Source organism: Chelonia mydas, chromosome 10, assembly GCF_015237465.2.
Source record: "Chelonia mydas isolate rCheMyd1 chromosome 10, rCheMyd1.pri.v2, whole genome shotgun sequence".
NCBI lineage: Eukaryota > Metazoa > Chordata > Testudines > Cheloniidae > Chelonia > Chelonia mydas.
The window spans coordinates 18,645,117-18,666,228 of NC_051250.2; the positions used below are offsets into that span (position 1 = coordinate 18,645,117).

General features: G+C 42.0%; 1 protein-coding gene across 1 annotated transcript in view; it reads right to left on the bottom strand.

The window, feature by feature from the left end:
- Nucleotides 1–21,112, bottom strand: part of XYLT1 (xylosyltransferase 1) — a 310,150-nt gene that overhangs the window by 128,126 nt on the left and 160,912 nt on the right. Inside the window, exon 3 of the mRNA XM_007064382.4 lies at nt 17,871–18,393. Within this exon, the coding sequence (XP_007064444.2) occupies nt 17,871–18,393 (523 nt within the window). The remainder of the gene's footprint in view (nt 1–17,870; nt 18,394–21,112) is intronic.

Below are 21,112 nucleotides of genomic sequence, written 5' to 3' on the forward strand. Positions count from 1 at the left end.
TTGAGAACCCCTGCTTTATCAGGCCTCTACTGCAAAATTAATTAAGTGAAACCCTGGATATTTCATAAACATGCACACAAGTGACAGCTGCGACTAGCAGGTCAGTTCATGTAACAGGCCAAAGCTACTGAATTTTACAGATGCAGTTGGGATAATATACAGTAGAAAACTGACACACTAAGTTCACACCCGTACACCCTGCTTCAACCTAAAGCTAAAGAATCCACAACAGCGACCTGCTAATAAATTAACAGCAGCAGGCACAATAAGTCAGTCTTTCACTTTATAGAACTAATGTGGAGAGAATGATGGTAGGCTAGAGAACAAGACATTAAGCTTTTTATGGTGGTAGGATTCCATATGTTCCCCTTCAGAAACATTACATATCTTCAGAGACAGAATCATCACCTTATTTCTTTAAAACACTGTACTCTCATGCTGAGATGTCTACCTCCTATAAAAGACAGAGTCAAAAAACAGTCAAAACAAAACTGTAAACTTTTGTCAAGCTTACGATAAGCAGGCCCTGAAACTGATTTTAAAAGATTAAAAGAGAAGTGCTACCTAGCTACTCTATGGAGCTTCTGTGTATAAATCTTTACAAAGGAGGAAAATGAGGCACACAGAGGTGAAGTAACTTGCTGAAGGTCATCTAACAGGCCAGCAGCAGCTCCAGGGACAGAACCCAAATTTCCCAAGTCCCAGCCCCGTGCACTATTAGTTTTTATGATGCAACAGAAAGAACCATCACTCTTGATTCAAGAACTTCCTATTGATTTCTGTGAGGTATGGCAGGAGCTGGTCCAATACATATATTTTAAAAATAAATTTTATATATAGAGATTTATTTATTTATTTAAAAAATAAATTTTATCTATCTATATATCTATATCTACATATAGAGAGAGAGAGAGAGAGTCAACATACACAAATGTTTTATTTCCTCAAATAAGATTTCTGTCTGGACCAGCTCTGTGTATAATATTCTCAGCCCTGTCTGGTCTACGCTGAAACCCCCAACTCAATTTGTTCCTGTCTCATCCAAAGTTTTACAGCCTACAGTAATTATAGGCTATAAAAGAAAAACACAAGCAAGATACTTTTTCCAACTCTGGCAAGGACATCCACACACTGCGGTAAACAAAACAACAACAAATATAAGGTGTGGACCTTGGTGCTGATCCCAGGCAGGCCTCACTCTCTTGGGGGCAACAAATGGTGCTATATCTAACTGGATTTAGAGTAACAGCCGTGTTAGTCTGTATTCACAAAAAGAAAAGGAGTACTTGTGGCACCTTAGAGACTAACCAATTTATTTGAGCATAAGCTTTCGTGAGCTACAGCTCACTTCATCGGATGAAGTGAGCTGTAGCTCACGAAAGCTTATGCTCAAATAAATTGGTTAGTCTCTAAGGTGCCACAAGTACTCCTTTTCTTTTAACTGGATTTAGGAGCTCTACCAAGTGGATAACTTTAATAGTTTCCTCTTCGGAAGGCAGAGCAATATTCATGCCTCTGATATTTGAAGCCTGCTGCAAGGACTTCTCTGGAACTTGGTCTAAATTACTGGCTCATTTGTCTTTCATTTCTGTGTCGATGACACGCTTTCAAAATCAGTGAAGTACCAGGAAAGCTATTCCTGGGCCCAGAACACTGGTAGGTGTGCTTTGCCTAGGGTCAAGTTTTTCCACTGAGTGGTGCCACAAGAATGCTTCCAGCCCTGGACACTGACACTAGTCTCAATTTCCATTCATTCCTGGGTGACCAGAACATCCTCCTTACTTTCTTCTGGTATGATCTTAAGTTAAAATAGTGAATGCCTGAGTCTTATAGGGATTGTAAGATTTACTTGAAAATACTTGAGCAGAAGCAGGCGCCATAGCACAGCAAGCGTGGAGCCCGTTCAGCTCACCACAGCAGTTATGACCATTGTAAACACCTCGCGCATTATCGTGCAGTGTATGCAGAACCAGCACCTGAAAAACCAGGCGAGGAGGCGACAGCAGCATGGTGACGACGACATGAACACACTTTTCTCTAAAACCACGTTCCCCCGCAATTTGGAGATCATGGTGTTAATGGGGCAGGCTCATGCTGTGGAACGTTGATTCTGGGCCCAGGAAACAAGCACAGACTGGTGGGTCTGGGATGATTCCCAGTGGCTCCAAAACTTTCGCATGTGTAAGGGCACTTTCATGGAACTTTGTGACTTTCTTTCCCCTGCTCTGAAGCGCAAGAATACCAAGATGAGAGCAGCCCTCATGGTTCACAAGCGAGTGGCAACAGCCCTGTGGAAGCTTGCAACGCCAGACAGCTACTGATCAGTTGGGAATCAATTTGGAGTGGGCAAATCTACTGTGGTGGTTGCTGTGATCCAAGTAGCCAACGCAATCATTGAGCTGCTGCTATCAAAGTGACTCTGGGAAATGTGCAGGTCATAGTGGATGGCTTTGCTGCAATGGGATTCCCTAACTGTGGTGGGGCAATAGACGGAACGCATATCCCTGTCTTGGGACCGGACCACCAGGGCAGCCAGTACATAAACCGCAAAGGGTACTTTTCAATGGTGCTGCCGCAAGGGACGTTTCACCAACATCGATGTGGGATGGTCGGGAAAGGTTCATGATGCTCGCATCTTCAGGAACTCTGGTCTGTTTAAACGGCTGCAGGAAGGGATTTACTTCCCAGACCAGAAAATAACTGTTGGAGATGTTGAAATGCCTATAGTTATCGTTGGGGACCGAGCCTACCCCTTAATGCCCTGGCTCATGAAGCCGTGCACAGGCACCTAGGACAGCAGTCAGGAGCTGTTCAACTATGGGCTGAGCAAGTGCAGAATGGTGGTAGAGTGTGCATTTGGACATTTAAAGGGTTGCTGGTGCAGTTTACTGACTCGCTCAGACCTCACTGAAACCAATATTCCCTTTGTTATTGCTGCTTGTTGTGTGCTCCACAATCTCTGTGAGACTAAGGGGGAGACGTTTATGGGGGGGTGGGAGGTTGATGCAAATCGCCTGGCTGCTGAATACGTGCAGCCAGACACCAGGGCAGTTAAAAGAGCACAGCAGGAAGCGGTGCGCATCAGAGAAGCTTTGAAAACCAGTTTCATGACTGGCCAGGGTACTGTGTGACACTTCTGTTTGTTTCTCCTTGATGAAAACCCGCCCCGTTGGTTGACTCTAATTCCCTGTAAGCCACCCGCCCTCCCGTCTTCGATCACAGCTTGCTTGCAAAGGAAATAAAGTCACTATCATTTAAAAAACATGTATTCTTTATGAAATGATTATAAAAATAGGGAGATAACTCACAAGGTATCCTGGATGGGGTGTGGGAGGAGGGTAGGAGGGAAGGAAAAGGCCACTTTAAAACTTGTTGAATGCCAGCCTTCTGTTGCTTGGGCTGTCCACTGGGGTGGAGTGGTTGGGTGCCCGGAGCCTCCCCCCCACCCCCGCCCACGTTCTTGCACGTCTGGGTGAGGAGGGTATGGAACCTGGGGAGGACGGAGGGCAGTTAAGCAGGAGCTGCAGCGGCAGTCTGTGATCCTGCTGCCGTTCATGAACCTCCACCAGACGCCGGAGCATGTCCATTTGATCCCGCAGTAGCCCCAGCGTTTCCCCATGCCTCCTCTGATCTTCCTGCCGCCACCTCTCCTCAAGTTCATTGGCCGTTTTCCTGTACTCTGCTATTGTGTCCCTCCACACATTCTGCTGAGCTCTGTCAGTGCCGGACGACTGCATGAGCTCAAAGAACATTTCATCGCGCGTGGGGTTTTTTCGCCGCTTTATCTGAGATAGCCTTTGAGACAGAGGAGGGAGGCTTGAAACATTTGCAGCTGCTGGAGGAAAAAAAGGGAGTGAAGTATTTTAAAAGATACATTTTACAGAACAATGGTGAACAACACTATTCACATTACACAGCACATGTGATTTTGGTAGAAGGTCGCATTTTGCATCTTATATTGAGTGCCTGCCGCTTTGGTGTTAGAGATCACACACGCAGGGTGGGGCAACAGAATTCGGCTTGCAGGTGGCCATGATAAGCCATAGTCTTTCGGCTTCTGCAAAATTCATAACAGCAGCCCCCTCCTTTCCCATACCAAGCAAAGCCCGTTGAGTTGGCCATTTAGTGCTGCAGTTTTCCTGTTAACGTGCAGCAAAGGAAACCAAACTAACCCTCTCCTCCCATCCAATTCTCTGGGATGATCACTTTTCCCCTCCCCGCACTGTCTGGCTGGTATCAGGGAAGATCTCTGCTAGCCAAATACGAACAGCTCAGTGCCAATGGCCCCCTCTCCCACCGCGTGGCTAACTGCGGGGAGGATTTCTTTTCAGCCACAGGCAAACAGCCCAGTAGGAACGGTCACCTCTGAATGTCCCCTTAATCAAATTCCCCTATTTCAACCAGGTTACTGTGAACGATATCACTCTCCTGAGGATAACACAGAGAGATAAATAATGGATGTTCCTTGAATGGCAGCAAACACTGGGACCATACGCTGCCAGGCTGTGTCATGCAGTGATACCAGATTACTTGCTACTAGCATGGCGTGGTAAAGTGTCCTACGATGGAGGACGGAATAAGGCTGCTCTCCCCAGAAACCTTCTGCAAAGGCTTTTAGAGTACCTCCAGGAGAGCTTCATGGAGATGTCCCCGGAGGATTTCTGCTCCATCCCCAGACACGTTAACAGACTTTTCCAGTAGCAGTACTGGCCACGAATGCATCCCAAGTCCTCAGGGCTACTTAATCATTAAAAAACGCTTGCTTTTATAACATGCATTGTATTAAAAAAGGTACACTCACCAGAGGTCCCTTCTCTGGCTTCGCTGGGTTGGGAGGGTATTTCAGTCAGGGTGATAAAAAGATCCTGGCTGTCGGGGAGAACAGTCTCCCCAAGCTCGTCCTCCTCCTCCTCCTCATCTTCCCCATCTGCAAAATCCTCAGCCATGGCAGAGAGTACCCCATCATCGGAGTCCATGGACAGGGGTGGGGTTGTGGTGGCGGCCCCCCTAGAACTGCATGCAGCTCAGCGTAGAAGCGCCATGTCTGGGGTTCTGTCCCGGAGCGTCCGTTTGATTCTTTGGTTTTCTGGTACGCTTGTCTGAGCTCCTTAAGTTTCACGCGGCACTGTGTTGCGTCCCTGCTGTAGCCTCTGTCCCTCGTGGCCTCTGAGATTTTTTGAAATGTTTTGGCATTTCGTCTTTTGGAACGTAGTTCTGATAGCATGGATTCGTCTCCCCATACAGCGATCAGATCCAGTACCTCCCGTTCATTCCATGCTGGAGCTCTTTTTCAATTCTGGGACTGCATGGTCACCTGTGCTGATGAGCTTGCCTGGCCAAACAGGAAATGAGATTCAAAAGTTCCCAGGACTTTTCCTGTACACCTGGCCAGTGCATCCGAGTTCAGAGTGCTGTCCAGAGCGGTCACAATGGTGCACTGTGGGATAGCTCCCAGAGGCCAATACCTTCGAATTGCGTCCACACTAACCCTAATTCGAAATGGCGATGTCGATTTCAGCCCTAATCCCTTCGTTGGGGAGTACAGAAATCGGTTTTAAGAGCCCTTTATGTCGAAAAAATGGCTTCGTTGTGTGGACGGGTGCAGGGTTAATTCGGATTTAACGCTGCTAAATCCGACAAACTCGTAGTGTAGACCAGGCCTTAAGAAGATCTGGGCCTAGTGGAATTTTCAGAAGTGCCTAAGCAGCTTGAAATCAATGAGAGGTAGGGCTCACTTAGGCATTTTGGCAGTCCCACTGGGGTCAATCTGCATCTTTAAACACCTAAATATCTTTGAAACTCTGGCCCATTGTAAAAACTATAATGGGTAAAACAAGATCTTAGTAAACTTTTCTCTTAAACTTTCCTTCCCCTCCATGCTATTTGGTAAGTTAAAAACCTGTCCTTGCCAGCTATTCTATTTGGTAAATTAAAAAACAAAATGACTCACAGCGCACAAGCAGATGGTGAATGTGGAAATGTATAGTTCTATTTAGTCATATTAATGTCAACCTCAGTAATATTATGCTGCACACACACAAGCTTTCAATCTAAAAGTAGTATGATTTAAAATATTCTTCTGCACCATAATATCCCTTGGCTGGATGGAAACCATTTCCAATTAAGAAACACAGAACAGAGAGCTGAAATCTAGTCACAAACAAGGGTGTATGCTCATTTGATAACTGTACTCTTACTAGTTTTTACCAGCTACACAAATGAACCAAGAGTAGAACAAAATACCTCACGGTTCCTTGGGGAATGAAATGCTCTAGAAAAAAGCATGCACTATACAACAAAAAGAACAATGCAGGTAATTATATTCTAGTTACATAAAGATAGGCCTTCAATTGCAGTCCACTAATACAATTAGGAAGATTTATAGAAAAAAAGCAGCACTGTGATAGCCAGCCTCTTTGATATTGCAATGTGGTAAGACCAATGTCTCTTAAGAACAGTATGTTTGAAGGCTAATTGATCATAATAGTGAAAATTGTATTCTGGTGTAATTCGGAGTGAGGAGAATGGTGACAAATTCTCTACATGTAAGCTTCTCCCAATAGCTGATCCATGGAATACATGTATTGCAGAGAAGATCATTCACTCGCCATCTTGGAAATCTAAAGAGAGATTGTTTGGGGGTAGGAGGATAGTTGTCTTCAGAATTCAAGATGAGGAACTTTTCAAACTCCCAAAAGCTGGTTCAGAAATCCAGCAGCGTGGTGGATGTCAGAGATGGGGAGAGAGGATTCTCCCTACCATATGGTTCCTTTCCACCATGGCCATCTGTTAGTGAGTACAAGGAGATCGAGACTTTGGTTTTAACATTTAAAGCTTTTCATAACACTGAGCTCCTGGCATCCTCTAAATGTACGTACCCTTTTGCCTTTTTAGATTATTCGGCATGAGTCTTTAGAAGGCAGAATAGATAATCTTTATACGTTTTAAGCCCAAGCTTTGAGGAAGATTGTGCGGTTAGCCATTTGGAGAACTTTTTATTTCAGAGTGCCTAGTGCCTTATGCCTATGGAAAAATCCACTGTAATTTAATAGGTATCAATAGAAATTACTGTAAACAAGCCATACGATTGGACTCAATAGAAAATGATATATTCCTGCAATAAAATTCTATTAGCTGGTTTGAATTCTACAGAAAGGATACAATTCTCTATTAAATTCTATTGCATTTCACTGTAAGAGACGGAACAGCCCTGATGGATAAGTACCCAATAAATAAAATGTGTTATGATGATCTGGCTTCAGCAAGTACCATATGTAATAAGGGAATGACACTTCTGCCTGAATGGATGATGAGAGAATGAGGGGTTAAATCCTGTCTTTACTGAACTCAATGGGACTTTTGCCATTGACTTCTCTAGGGCCAGGATTTCACCATGACCTTGCCAGAAATAAAGTGTTTGTAAAACTGTATGTAGTATACTTCAGAGCTTATTGTGCACGTCCATTCGTCCACAAAGCTTCCTGGCATGAACAGAAGACAGATGTTGGGCCTTATTCTGCTCTTGCTTATGCTGGAATGAATCAGGAGTCTTTTGACATCATTGGATAGTTGATCAATGGCATTTCATGGATGCTAAAACTGTGTGAGAGGAGAATCAAGCCCTATTCACTTTTAACAAGCCCTCAAACTATCATCAAATGATGAGTGTTTGTTCATCAGACTAAATTTATATTGAGTAACTTCAAAATCTTTTCCACGGCTGCTGAGCTACAGACTTCTTGTCACTCTCTTTTTCTACAGAAACCATGATTACTTGAAGAAGAAGAAAAAGAGTCTGCTGTGTTAAAAGTATATTCTATTTAAGAAATACTCACTTGCAATGGAAATGGCCAAATTATGGCCTGGAGTCTTAAAATGGCATTAATTCCTTTTAACACTGGCTTCATGTCTACAGTGTTGGCATTTCAACTGAGATGAGTTCCCTAAACCTTTTCTTTCTCACTTCCAAGTGAAACAATTACAAAATAAACAAACACTTGCCACATAAAGCCTAGGGAGTCCTAAAATAATCGTACAATTTCTAAAACACTTTTTGGGAGGAGGGCTAGGTTGTTTACATTCTCTGTAACTATATATTCCAAATATTGTGGGTGTTTGGTTTCTTCTACAATAGGGCAGCCTGGGTTTGGACAATCTGCATGAAAAGTGTCTGGCTCTTGAAGCCACAACAAATGAAAAACCTGTCCCCCAGAATTCAAAAAGTTAATCTATTTTTAGGAAGAGACGTCAAAGTTTACATATTTTAAGGCTTTATTTTGCCACCACTTTTGAACAAATACTGCCCAATACTGTTTAAGCAAAACAAAGTTTGGTTACAGTATGTCCCTTGGGTCTGCACAACTACTGATATCTTCAGGGAGGCCACCCTCTTAAAGCCAGCTGGAAAAGTCAGACTTCATTCTTCAATACACTACAGGGCTGGAAACCTAGAAAAACTCTGTACAGCTGGCTGGCATGCCTGCCATCATCACTTTATTGTGCCTCAGTGGTAGAAGCTTTGAGCACAGACTGCAGATAATTGGCCAAAGAGTTCTCCCTTCCATCCAAATCTTTGTTTAGCCAATGGTTTTACATTTGGATAAATCACATTGCACTGTATGTGGAAATTAATGTATTTATGTCTTCAGAATGATAGATGCACAGCAGATTTTAAAGTATGGACTCTGTCAACCGAATCCTGGAAACCTACTGCTTCTTCACAACTCAAGAAAAAAAATCAGAATTTACAGAGGGCCTGCACTGAGCAGTTTTCCACTTTATTCAGTTATTTGTCTAACCTGAGGGTCTCATCGGGTCAGGAAGACAGAGAGAGAGACTTGGTCAGCCCAGAACAAAAATAGCACAGTTCAGTCCCTTCTATTTTGCCTTGGAGATTTCACCAGTGACATCAATGTAATAAATATAGTCAAGAGACTGAAAAAATATTTTATGTCAACATGTGTATGTGTGTGTATGTGTATCTTTCCTTCTGCTTGACAGCCTTTCCCCCTAATCTGCCCAGCTCTTGCCTTCACATCACACCAACAATTTTCTGTAGCTATGGCCCATCTGACTGATTTTTCTCTGTCTACATGTGCATTTCAATATCACAGAGAGGCATTAGACACTCAAGCATCTCTTCTTTCCTCATCGTGTCTTCTGTGCGCAGTAATTCTTAACCAAAGCTTTCACTAAGCGACCCCCACCCCTCTGCTCTTATCTCAGAAGGTTTATTCCTGGGACATATTTGGTCATTACTTTCCTTCTACATTTACCACCATCCCTCCCATTTCAAGGTGCTATATGAAGTTGACATTTTACTACAAGATTTTGAGTGGCTGAAAGTTTCAAGCCTATTTCCACCCTCTGCTTTTGTTGCTAGAAATGTATTTCGCTTGTTCTTAGCATTTCCTTAAAAGTGACAAATTTTGAAAATCTATTTCCTGGTGTTTGATGTCATATCACTTCAAGCCAAAACTTCCATGCCACTTAAAACCTTAAAATCATCATTCAGTTGGACTGGGGGAAGGGGGCTGTTGTTTAGTGGCGAAGGAGGGTTGACATTTGCTCTCTCGAAATGCGAGCATGGCCCTGCCTCTTAAACTTGTCAATGTCCTGTGAGCTGCATGTACTTCAGAACACCTGAAGGAGAAAAGGACCATCTGTACAGAGACCGTGTAGCCCTGCACTGATTCCCAGCACCAGGGTGGTCCAGGTCCTACAAATCCCATACTACCATTGGTTGGCCAGTTACAGCTGCCCTAACCCCCTTTCACAGGGTGTTTTCCTTCAGGGAAAGGGGAAACCCACACAAGATTGTGCTGACATGATCAACATTTGGGCATGGCGGTATTTTTCTGGTGTTTTGGGATGAGACTGCCAATTCTATCTTGCCACAAGCTGACTTCCTTCAGATATGCTGAGTTCAAAATGCCAAGGTCTCTCAGAAGAGCTACTGAAATCTCTCAGGACAGTCAACAGGAAGATGCAGAGACAACACTGCCCCATTCTGCAAGCTGAGAGAACTCTTATTTCCCTTCCCCTCTGCAAGAGGCCTTTAAATCCTGATCCTATAAAGAATATTTACATGGTTATATTCTTCTTCCATCATACAGAGAGACAGATGGTTTTAACAGGTTTGCTTTATCATATGTAATGGTCTAGTACATATCCTGTGGGGTCTGATTCTTCTCCACTGACCCCAGATTTACACTGGTGCCACTCCACTGACCTCACTGGAGTAGCACCTTATTCCTACTGCTGTAAGAAAAGAGACTCAGACCCTTTATATTTTCATAAATTCATTTAGCATAAAATACAAGAGCTGTTGTTCGAAGTCAAAGCCAAAACTACCCTTCATAATGAAGGAAACACTGGCATAATGATTTCCAGAGGTGAACACAATCTCCATATGTGATGTAATTACATCCTTAGCTTTCTACAGAGGAATAGTTTATAGCTTAAATGCTATTAATTGTAAGCAGTTTTGTTCCACGGGATGTTGTTCATTGATAACTACTCAATTAAGGTTATTTTGCAATTAGTCTATTCACAGTAAATTTATTGCAACAGGAGTCATCTGTGGAGCAGCAAATTAAGTTTTGTTGGGTCTGCATATGCACCGGCTCTTCAATGCCAGTCTCAAAGAGCTTATACTCATCATAGAATTTTTACCATGTTGCCGAATAGATTTAAGGCGTGAAGAGAAGTCTCAGCAATGACTGTGGTTTGCAATGGCTAAACCAAAAGAAACAGAGATAGATCCAATAATCTTTATGGAATTGGTCCCACACTCTTTAAATTTTGGATCAAACCAAATGAGTCAAAAAACATACTGTGAAATTTCTGAAAACTAAACAAAGCTGTCTCTTCAGCTGTCAATATACATATATAACCTAAGGATAACTATTTAGCATTTTAACAGAATCATTTTTATGGTCAAAGGGTCAAATTATAGCTAAGCTACCTATGTCCTGCTTATTTACATTTCCCCTCCAGTTTAAATTGTATATGGAATTCTATTTCACTTCCTGTCTAACAGTTGTGTAGTCTTGCTCATACATTGTTGAACTGCTGCTGTATTCTACCCCAGAAGTGGCTGAATTTTAGGGGCAAGTGAAGTGACCATAATGTAGCCTACCTCTTTCTATATAGCACTTTGAAGTCCTCAGACAAAAGGAATTATAGAAGCACAAAATATACCTGTACATTATTCAACAGAAAGAGCTCCATTAATCTACAGTACCTGGTCTGCCTTTCTTAGACAAAATTTGAGAGCATGATAAGATCTCAGTTACTCTTGTGCACCAGAATATTTTATTCCTTAGCAGCTGCTTAAAAATCAGAATGTTTCATTTCTGTGTGACAGAGCAGCAGCATCAGTAGAAGTAGGTGAGAAAACACCCTGATCTGGGAAGAACTCCCTCAGTGCTGATGTATGACACAGAAAAAGGTCAGTCTGATTTTTTTTCTATTTTATTCATGAGCCAGGTTGCCCTAGGGCTGAAGGTAGAAGAAAACCTGTTCTGACTTATAAACTGAGCAAAGATGACATAGGAGCCAAAGGGAAATAAACCAACTTCTCTCCAGGCTCTCCATTCTTAACAGGGACTTTTCTTTAATTAAAAAGTGCATGTTACAAAAAATCCAAAAGGGAACTGGAAACATATGTGTCCATCTGAACTCAAGCACCAAAGATCTAGATCAAGGAGTACTAATCTGCAGCCACCAATGACCAAGGGTAGATTTGAGATCGATGTGGGAGTCTGATGACCTGGATCAAAGAAATGATTTAGATACCATGTGACAACACTCCTTTATTGATGACTCAGAGTTGGTGTCAGTCATGCAGGGACTGGTCTGCCATCTATCCGGCAAACTTTCAAACTGACACTCAGGTCTCGAGGAATCAGAGATTTAAAATACTGAGAGCTACATAGTAAGTGTGAAAAACAGACCAGAATCCAACAAATCTGAAAGGAATATCAGGGGAAAGAAAAAAAAATCACAGTTTTAAGCTCTATTCAGCTATCCTTTTTATAGTGCCCATAACTGCATTATCTGTGTGTGGGCTTGGAAAGATTAGATTTTTATTGGTAAATGTCAATTTCATCATACATACACAAACTAATGAAAAAATATTTTCATCAATAATCATCAAAATTCACAGACAGGCAAAGAAAGAAAAATGCTGCTTGAGAACTTATTAGAGTAAAAATCCAGTGATTTAGACTTTTCAATTAGGCTTCTTACAAATGGACTAATGAATGAATAGTGAAAACACTTGCGATTTGTGGATTTAAGGATATTTACTTTGTATATTATGAAATGTGATGTTGACAGTGTGTTTTAATGGTTTATAAAAGCTTTAACTTTTTGAATCTCAATGCCCATTGCCATTGAGTAATTTTTGGACCCTCTCCCCAATAATTTTCCACAACTGGAAAATTTAAATCAACAGGGGGGAAATTATTTTAAAAAACCATAATTCTGCACAACTGTGAAAATTTAAATTGATAAAAACCTTTTTAAAATGCTTAAAATCAGCAGAGATATTATCTGTTGAAATTATAAAAAAAAAAAATTGAATTTTGTCAAGCCTAATTATCTGAAGAGTTACAGGGATAAATTCAGTCTGCACAGTGAAGCCAATAGTGGACTTTTCTTTTCTCTTCCCTGCTTACAGGGCGTCCTGCTTGGGGAGTCTATAATACAGATTAAGACCATGTCTACACTACCACTTTTGTTGGTACAACTTATGTTACTCAGGGGTGTGAAAAAACACCCTGGGTGACATAAGTTACACTGACAAAAGCACCAGCGTGGACAGCGCTGTACTGGTGGGAGAAGCTTCTCCCACTGACATAGCTACTGCCGCTCGTGGAGGTGGTTTTATTATGCTGATGGGAGAGGTTTCCCATCAGCATCGAGTGGCTACACAAGCAATCTTACAGTAGCGCAGCTACCTCGGTACAGCTGTGCCGCTGTAAGCTCTCTTTGACTAGCTTTGTCAAAAAGGAGAGTTTTACAGTGTACAATCTCTCAGTCTGGCCTCCTCTCCAAACTTGTTCCACAGCCAGGAGCTCTCCATCTCCAACTTTCACTGGCTTCATCCAGGCTTTCGATGTGCTGTCTCAGAGACGTGCAGCTGTCTTGGTGGGTTACAGATGGAGGTACACTCAGTGACATAGCTGGACCCTGACCCAGCAATGGTTTTGATAACCAGAAACAAGGCTTTGAACAACTAATGGTAGTGGAGTGGTAGCCTGCGGTGGCACACAGCACAGAGGTACGGGTGGCCACAGCGAGGAGGCAGTCTTCTGCATCTTGCCCCTACTAAAGAGTAAACTAAACTGTCATGCCAGCCCCACCAAAAAGACAATCTTCCTGGTTACCAAAAAGGCAATTTTCCTGCTTCCCTTTTGTAATCAGTACAGCGCTAGACTTGCCCATTCATCCATGTCACCCCTTGTATCTTCATCCATCTTTCCAGACTTCACCTGCTACACTTCCACCCTCTCCTCCTTCAAGTTCCTGTTCAAAACACACTCCTATAAATTCTAAACATTCCCCTCAAAGTAAAGTGCATAGAAACCAAAGCAGTGTGCCCCTCAAGCTGCCTGCTATGCTGACCTCCACAACAGCATAATATTATAGCTGAAGCCTCTGACATCCCCCTCCCCACCCCAGGTTTGTCATCATTCCTTGTACTCTTTGAGCGAGGGACAGTGTCTATTTGTAAAGAACTACGCATATTAACAGTGCTAAACAATTCAGGTGACATGTAAAGTCTCATATTCTATTTTGCTGCTTCAATCATACTCTCAGTGTGCAGTACGCAGCTGGAAAGGAGCTTCTCTCTTCTGGTTCTCATGGAGCAAACATATTCATTTCAGAGAAGTTGCAATGGATGACACTGTAGGTTTAAACAGTCCTTTCCATAATCCATTTGAGTTTCTACACCTCTTGCCTTTCAACATAATAAAATACTTCAAAGAAAAAAAAAGTTTGTAAAATACTGCTCCTCTTGACAAACCCCGATGTAAATGTATTGCTTAGAATTTATGACAGTCTGGCTCAGTGGAGTCATATACCACGATTGATGAACACATTTAACTATTCTGCAGCTTTGAACAGCTATGCATCTATGAATGGATCCTAGGGAATTGCACTCCAGATGACATCTCAATGGAACCCATAGCTCTTAAACAAGTTTATACATTGAGATAACGAATGAATGAGTAGGACCAATGCATAAATATTTAAAGTTCACAGCTGTCTTGTAAACAGATAACAAATCTTTTTCATATGCAAACATAAGGATACATCACTTGGAACGCTGAACACTTAAGATCGATCCCCAGAATGTCTGACTTGTGCTGACACACAGCGCAGAGCTTTCTTGATGTTTAGAACGTTAAGAGCTATGCACAAGGAATCAGGAATACCAGCACTATAGTGCTTTCATTCCAAGCGCTCAAGGCTAGTGCTCTACAGATGTTACCTAATTAAGCTTAACACCCCTTTAAGGAACATATTGGGTTCATGTAGCCACCTCCTCTGAGGGACGGCGCAGTTGTTTATCAGGGCACAATACATACAGTTTAGGATAAAAAGGAGGAAACGTCTGATCCAACTGGCCTACTAAATCACAGCACAGTTAGGTTTTTGTGGATAAATATCTTAGAAATGTAGCTGTAAAATACAAGGGACTACAACTTTTTTTTTTTTTAAAAATCAGGCTCATTTTTTAACGAGAAAGGGTTGAACATCTAAGTCGGACCTACTCCCTACAAGGTGTTTTGAGAGCCTCCTGTAGGGCATCGAGAGGCCACGCTGTTGACTCCTAAAGTCTTTCCTTGACCCCTAAAATTCCTCTTCGGAAAGGGGTGGGACTTCCCAGCTGAGAAGCTGCCTAGGAATTCTGCCATTCCTAAGAAGGCTCTTACATCACAGTACGCTTGTACCTTCTGCATTAGCATCTGGCGTTTCATCGGTTATGCTGCTGCTCTGTCACTTCCCCCCTGCAAAACTGCCAAGCCTGCTCTTTCTACCCCTGTGTCTACGGGAGACGACACGGAACACTACCTGAAGGAGAATTTGGCAGTGTTTGAAACGGTTAACTTCAGCTGTCAGTGTGGCAGGATGGAATAACCTTGAGACAAAGAAAAGTCAACATTTTCTACTAGGATCCATCTGCCTAAGTAAAGGCATTCTCAAAAAAGGGGCCTCTCTGCTGACAATAAAAATCTTACGGAGCTCCAGGGACATTCCTGCTAATCTGAAGACTCCTAGCAATGGCCTGTCTACTCCTTATATTTTAACATACATCCTGCACACCTCATTTATGGAACTGTTGGTTGTTGGGGTTTTTTATTTGGGGGGTGGGGGGGTTATCTCTTTAGGTAGATGTCCAGGAACATGCCTCAGCTGTTACTAAATTCACACACATTTTTAAAATAAAAACTGATCAAATGACTTACCAACTGACATAATCTTAGTGACTTATTTCCTAGTCTCCTCACTTACCTGTCAATTTGCCTCTATCATTTACTATACTGTATAATAAATAAAAGGTTTAATTTTATGTCATATGCTGCCATTTGTGAGACAATTGAGTATCGAATATTATTTTTGGCCCAGGACTGAAAGGTGCTTGTCCACACCCTTGGACAGAGGTACTTGTGGGAAATTCCATATTTAAAGACAGAATCAGGAAATATTTCTGGGGAAGGCTGATGTTAAGAATGGTGGCTGTTTAAAGTTGTGGTGGGATTTGGCATGTTACAATAAGTCCCAGGAGAAAAGATTAGCAGGCAAGTGATGCAGCCACAGGGGTGTGTTGCAAGGTGCTGGACCCCCTCAACTATCTCACAAGGCCAGACCCAAATTGTGTATCTTAAAGGACAAAAAGGAGGAAATGATAACAACAGACATTTGCAATGACCAATCTCACTGTTGTTATTTTACATAAAACAGCCCCAGGTGCCCAGGTACAGTTAGGCCAGCAAACAGAAGATACATCAAACAGAGTAACCCTAACACTTTATTGCTGACTGTGATAAAGATGCCCAGAGACACATTATATTGGTGATCATGTACATTTCTAAGGGCTTGTCTACACGAACATTTAGTTTGTGGCAAGCTGAGGTGTGAATCTACCCTGCACTAGGCTGCTGGGGACTAACTATCTGGGTGGACCCTGCTGACGCACACTAACAGTGCATTAATGCATTTTGATCTAGACCTCTTTGAAACAGAACTACAACAAAGTGCATGAACAAACTGCTAATGTGCATCAGCAAGTTATCGTTGGGTAGAGCCATATCCCAGCTTGCCACAAACTAAACGTCCATGTAGACAAGCCCTATCTGCTGTAAATCCACAATTTCTGAATCTGAGATTTTATTTTTTGGTATGATTTATCAGGAAAGGGCTCAGGTACACAGTACCAGTAACCAGTGTGCTGAGAGATTCCTTAGTCTGAATACGTTACCGACACTTTCTTGAACTATTTTGGGAGAGAGCTCAATATAACTCAGCCTGCCACTGAAGTCGAGTTCTGCTTGATCTTCTTCTCTCTTTATCTTTTGATTTTACCTTCCTCTCTCACCCGGTCTGCCATGCCTCCACTCTTTCCTCCAAATACCTCCTTAAAATCTGATTCTTCCACAAGGTCTGTTAACCCGTCTCCTGTTTTCCTATTCTCTGCCACTCAGAGAAGTGATGCTGAGTGTTAGTGTGAGCATGATGGAGACTCCAAACATGAGAGAGTAATTATAAATTATAAATTCACACAATGAAAGATCTCATTCACCAGACTTGATTTAGTTGCACCCCTCCCTTTGTACCTCTTCAGGCCTTTCCTTATTTGTTTATAAAACACGAAGTACACTTTAGGCTCTGATCCAGCAAAGAACTTAAGCATATGCTTAAACCTGCGCAAGCACGGAAGTGCTGATTGCGGGACTGGAGCCTTAGCGGTGCTGTAGAAATACCACAAATAGTAATCTTTCACACTCCCAAGCTATTCAGCAGTAAAGGAATGCATTTTAAGCTATGGATAGTTCATAGTTAAATAAATGGTGAAATGAGAGCTCTTCCTGAAGGGTGTAAGAAGGTCAGCACACACACACCAAAAGAAAGCCTTGTGCAATAAGCCACAAATCTGATCCCACATTTAAAAAACTCAATAAAACAGCCTTGTCTTTGGCTACGGGTTCGGATTTGAAACTCGGAACTAATAAGCTTTGAAAACCACATTTGTTGCACCAACACTTCACTAAAAACAGAACTGAGCCACAAATTACTTTACTATCCTATTTACCCTACTTTTCCTGCCTCCAGATTAACAGCTTCCATCCAACAGCTCTCTGTCCCCTGGCAGGAGACAGCAATGCTGCCCATTTGTTGGCTGGCACAAGGTGCCAGTGTTCACTGTGGTTGGCTCCATGTTTCCAACATACATACATCTCCTTTGCTGAATAATGGGATGGAATGAATGAACATCCACTCTCGAATATGCCTCTTTAACTTTAGAGGGAAACACTGCAACTGCTACTGCCTAAAAGAATCAGCATCGTCATTTGAAAACTGGTTAAAATTGCATGGGAAAAATCTAATGGAAGAAAACTGAAGCAGAACATTCAGTATAAGCTTAACAAGAATTTTGTGTTCTCTGCACAGTTCTCTGTTAAAGACATCTTTAGATACTCGCTGTTTGGCACAAACCAGAAAAGTAACATTATACTTTACTGCATAATGTTGATTTTTATTGTACTGGACCAGAGTCAAGCGGCTATTATTGCATAAAGTTCCCCCCTCCCCATGTGGTGTTGTAGCGTATTCCACTCTCGCATCTATTGACTTACCATCCAGGGGACACAAACGCATCACCTTCTCAGGCATCAGCTTTCCTTGCTTGTGTTGACAGTATATCTCTGCAATCTCCCGCCGACAGTGCTTGGATTTGGACCGAGACAGAGCTGAGATTGCCTCCTTGCCCGATATTTCACATTTTGGTGGCTGGTCATATCTTATTTCAGGGGAGTTGTTCCCACTCCTTTTTAAATGAGGCTGTCGGGGAGACTTGTGAATCTCCTTCAAATTGCTGCTGCTGTTCTTTTGAGCATGATGCCTGAACTGAAGCACTTCATTGGAGTTCTTCCCCAGGAGTGAGTTCTCCTTCAGCTTTCCTTCTTGCTCTAGTTTCTTTTTCAAGTGCTCCTTCTGCTTGCTAAGAGGCTTCTTCACCAGTTCAGGCTGGTATTTTTGCCGCTGAGTCCTGGGAGCAAAGTTACTGTTATCAATATTTTCAAAGTCCTTGGGTACAGAGTTTTCATTATTGCTGTCTGTTCGCATTTTCTCTTTTGGCCGGTGGGAAAAATAACCATCCTAAAAAAGGGAGGGGGAAAGTTATATGCATGTTACTACACTTTTTAAATCCCATTACATACAACTTCTACATTAAAGAGTAAAGTCAATTTAAAAAAAAGAAAAAAAGGCACACACATTAAAATACACCAAATAAGTATACATCAGGCTGCGATCCCCACACTCAGATCCCATATTCTCACTGGGCCAGAATAGGGAGGCTCATGTTTGTGAGCATTGATTCCCGTGGGGCTTGATTCTGCTCCCATTAAAGTCAGTATCGAAACTCTGACTTCAAAAGGAGCAGAGTTAAGCCCTTGAGTAGCTTCAAATCACTTCAATGGGACTACTTGCATGAGTAAGTGCTTCAGAATCTAGACCACTCAGTGATTTCCTCTTTGAGTAGTCCCATTGGCTTCATGGACTAAAGTACTACTCAATGTGAGTAAAGATGCTACAGTCCAGCCCCTCCCCTCCTGTGTTCATATGATGCTACGTGGCAATTATAAAACTTTTCATTTTTAAAATTATACTTGATTTGAAAGTTGCTACTGACTGATGCTTCACAGCATCACAGCAGTGCAGCCAATAAGTAAAGGTTATATATAATCAATAAACAACGTGTACGAGTGGAGTGAATGGTGGTCAGTGATGTTCAGATTACACCCCTCATCCCTGCACAGGAATGTAGTTCGTTTTCCAACAGCCTGATGAATTATATAGTTCAAAAAGGAAACCTGTCTAAGAACTGATTTTCTCTTTAATATTCCTCCTCCCTAAAAAGATCATATTGCCAGTTATACATATCACCACTGCTGTAACTTAAAAAAATGTTTTATCCAGGAAAGGCAATGCACCCAAGGAAACACGTACAGAGTCATAGAAATGTAGAGCTGGAAGGGACCTTGAGAAGTCGTCAAATCCATCCCTCTGTGCTGAGGCAAGACCAAGTATATCTAGACCACCACTGTCAGGTATTTGTCCAACCTGTTCTTAAAAACCTCCAGTGATGTTGATACCATAACCTCCCTGGGAAGCTTATTCCAGAACCTATTTATCCTTACAGTTAGAAGGTTTTTCCTAATATCTAAATCTCCTTTACTGCAGATTAAACCCATTACTTTTTGTCCTACCTGCGATGGTCATGGAGAACATTTGATCCCGATCCTCTTTATAATAGCCCTTAACATATTTGAAGACTGTTTTCAGGCCCTCCTCACTCTTCTTTTCTCAAGATTAAACATGCCCAGTGCAGGACCTCATTAGATACACCCTCCCAGTTTGGCAGTGAACCATTGATAACGACTCTTTGAGTAGCAGCCGTGTTAGTCTGTATTCACAAAAAGAAAAGGAGTACTTGTGGCACCTTAGAGACTAACCAATTTATTTGAGCATAAGCTTTCGTGAGCTACAGATGAATCCGATGAAGTGAGCTGTAGCTTATGAAAGCTTATGCTCAAATACATTGGTTTAGTCTCTAAGGTGCCACAAGTACTCCTTTTCTTTTTGACTCTTTGAGTATGTCTTTCAACCAACTTATCACCCACTTTACAATAATTTAATCTAGATCACATTTCCCTAGTTTGCTTATGAGAATGTCATGTGAGACTGTGTCAAAATCCTTACTAAAAAATCAAGATATATCACGTCTACTGTTTCTCCCCATCTACTAGGTCAGTAACCCTAACAAAGAACTTAGGTAGGTTTGGCATGAGTTGTTCTTGACAAATCTATTCCTTATAACCCTATTATCCTCTTGGTACTTACAAACTGATTGTTAAATAATTTGTTCCAGTATCTTTCCAGATATCTAAGTTAGGCTGACTAGTCTATAATTCCCTGCATCCTCTTTGTTCTCCTTTTTAAAAGCAGATACTATGTTTGCCTTTCTCCTGTCCTCCGGGACCTCACCCGTCCTCCAGGAGTTCTCGAAGATAATTGCTAACAGTTCTGAGATTGTTTCAACTAATTCCTTAAGTGCCCTAAGGTGAATTTCACCAGGCCACATATTCTTTAACTTGTTCTTTCCCTAACTTTACCTGCATTCTTTTCCCCTTGTTCATACTGTGTTGAGTATCTTGTGACCATTAACCTTTTTAGTGAAGACTAAAGCAAAACAGGCATTAAACACCCCAGCCTTTTTGATGTAATCAATTATTAGCTCTCCTAATCAGGCATAGAATAACAATTTGCTTCATAATTTCACCCCCCCCATTGCTATAGAAACTCATTTTAGCATAGCAGCGATTACCAATGAAGATTCGTAGGTTACATTTTGTTTTGTTATCAGGCTCAATGTTCTGCTCCTGACAGGTCTTGGTGACGGTGATAGGGGTCAGCAGGAAGAATCTCAAGGCAGACCACATCCTTTTTGTCATCTCAGATTGTTACAAGCCTTAGTGACTGGGTCACAGGAAAAATAAAGTTTAGTCGCTTGTGGCAGCTTAGAGTGCAAAGCTCAGGAACCAGCCTCATGGCAGCACTCACAAGATGTGTATTTCCCACTCCCAAAGTTCTTTTCTGATGCTATTCCACTTCCTCTCCCAGATGACTCAATAGTCTCCAAAACGTATTTATTAATCTCATTAAGAACTGCTGGGAGAGGAAGTGGAATAGCATCAGAAAAGAACTTTGGGAGTGGGAAATATACATCAGGTAAGTGCTGCCATGTGTAAATGGGGCACATTTATGCGATCTACCCAGAAAAACCCATCTTTTGCTGTTCCATATTGCAAGTATC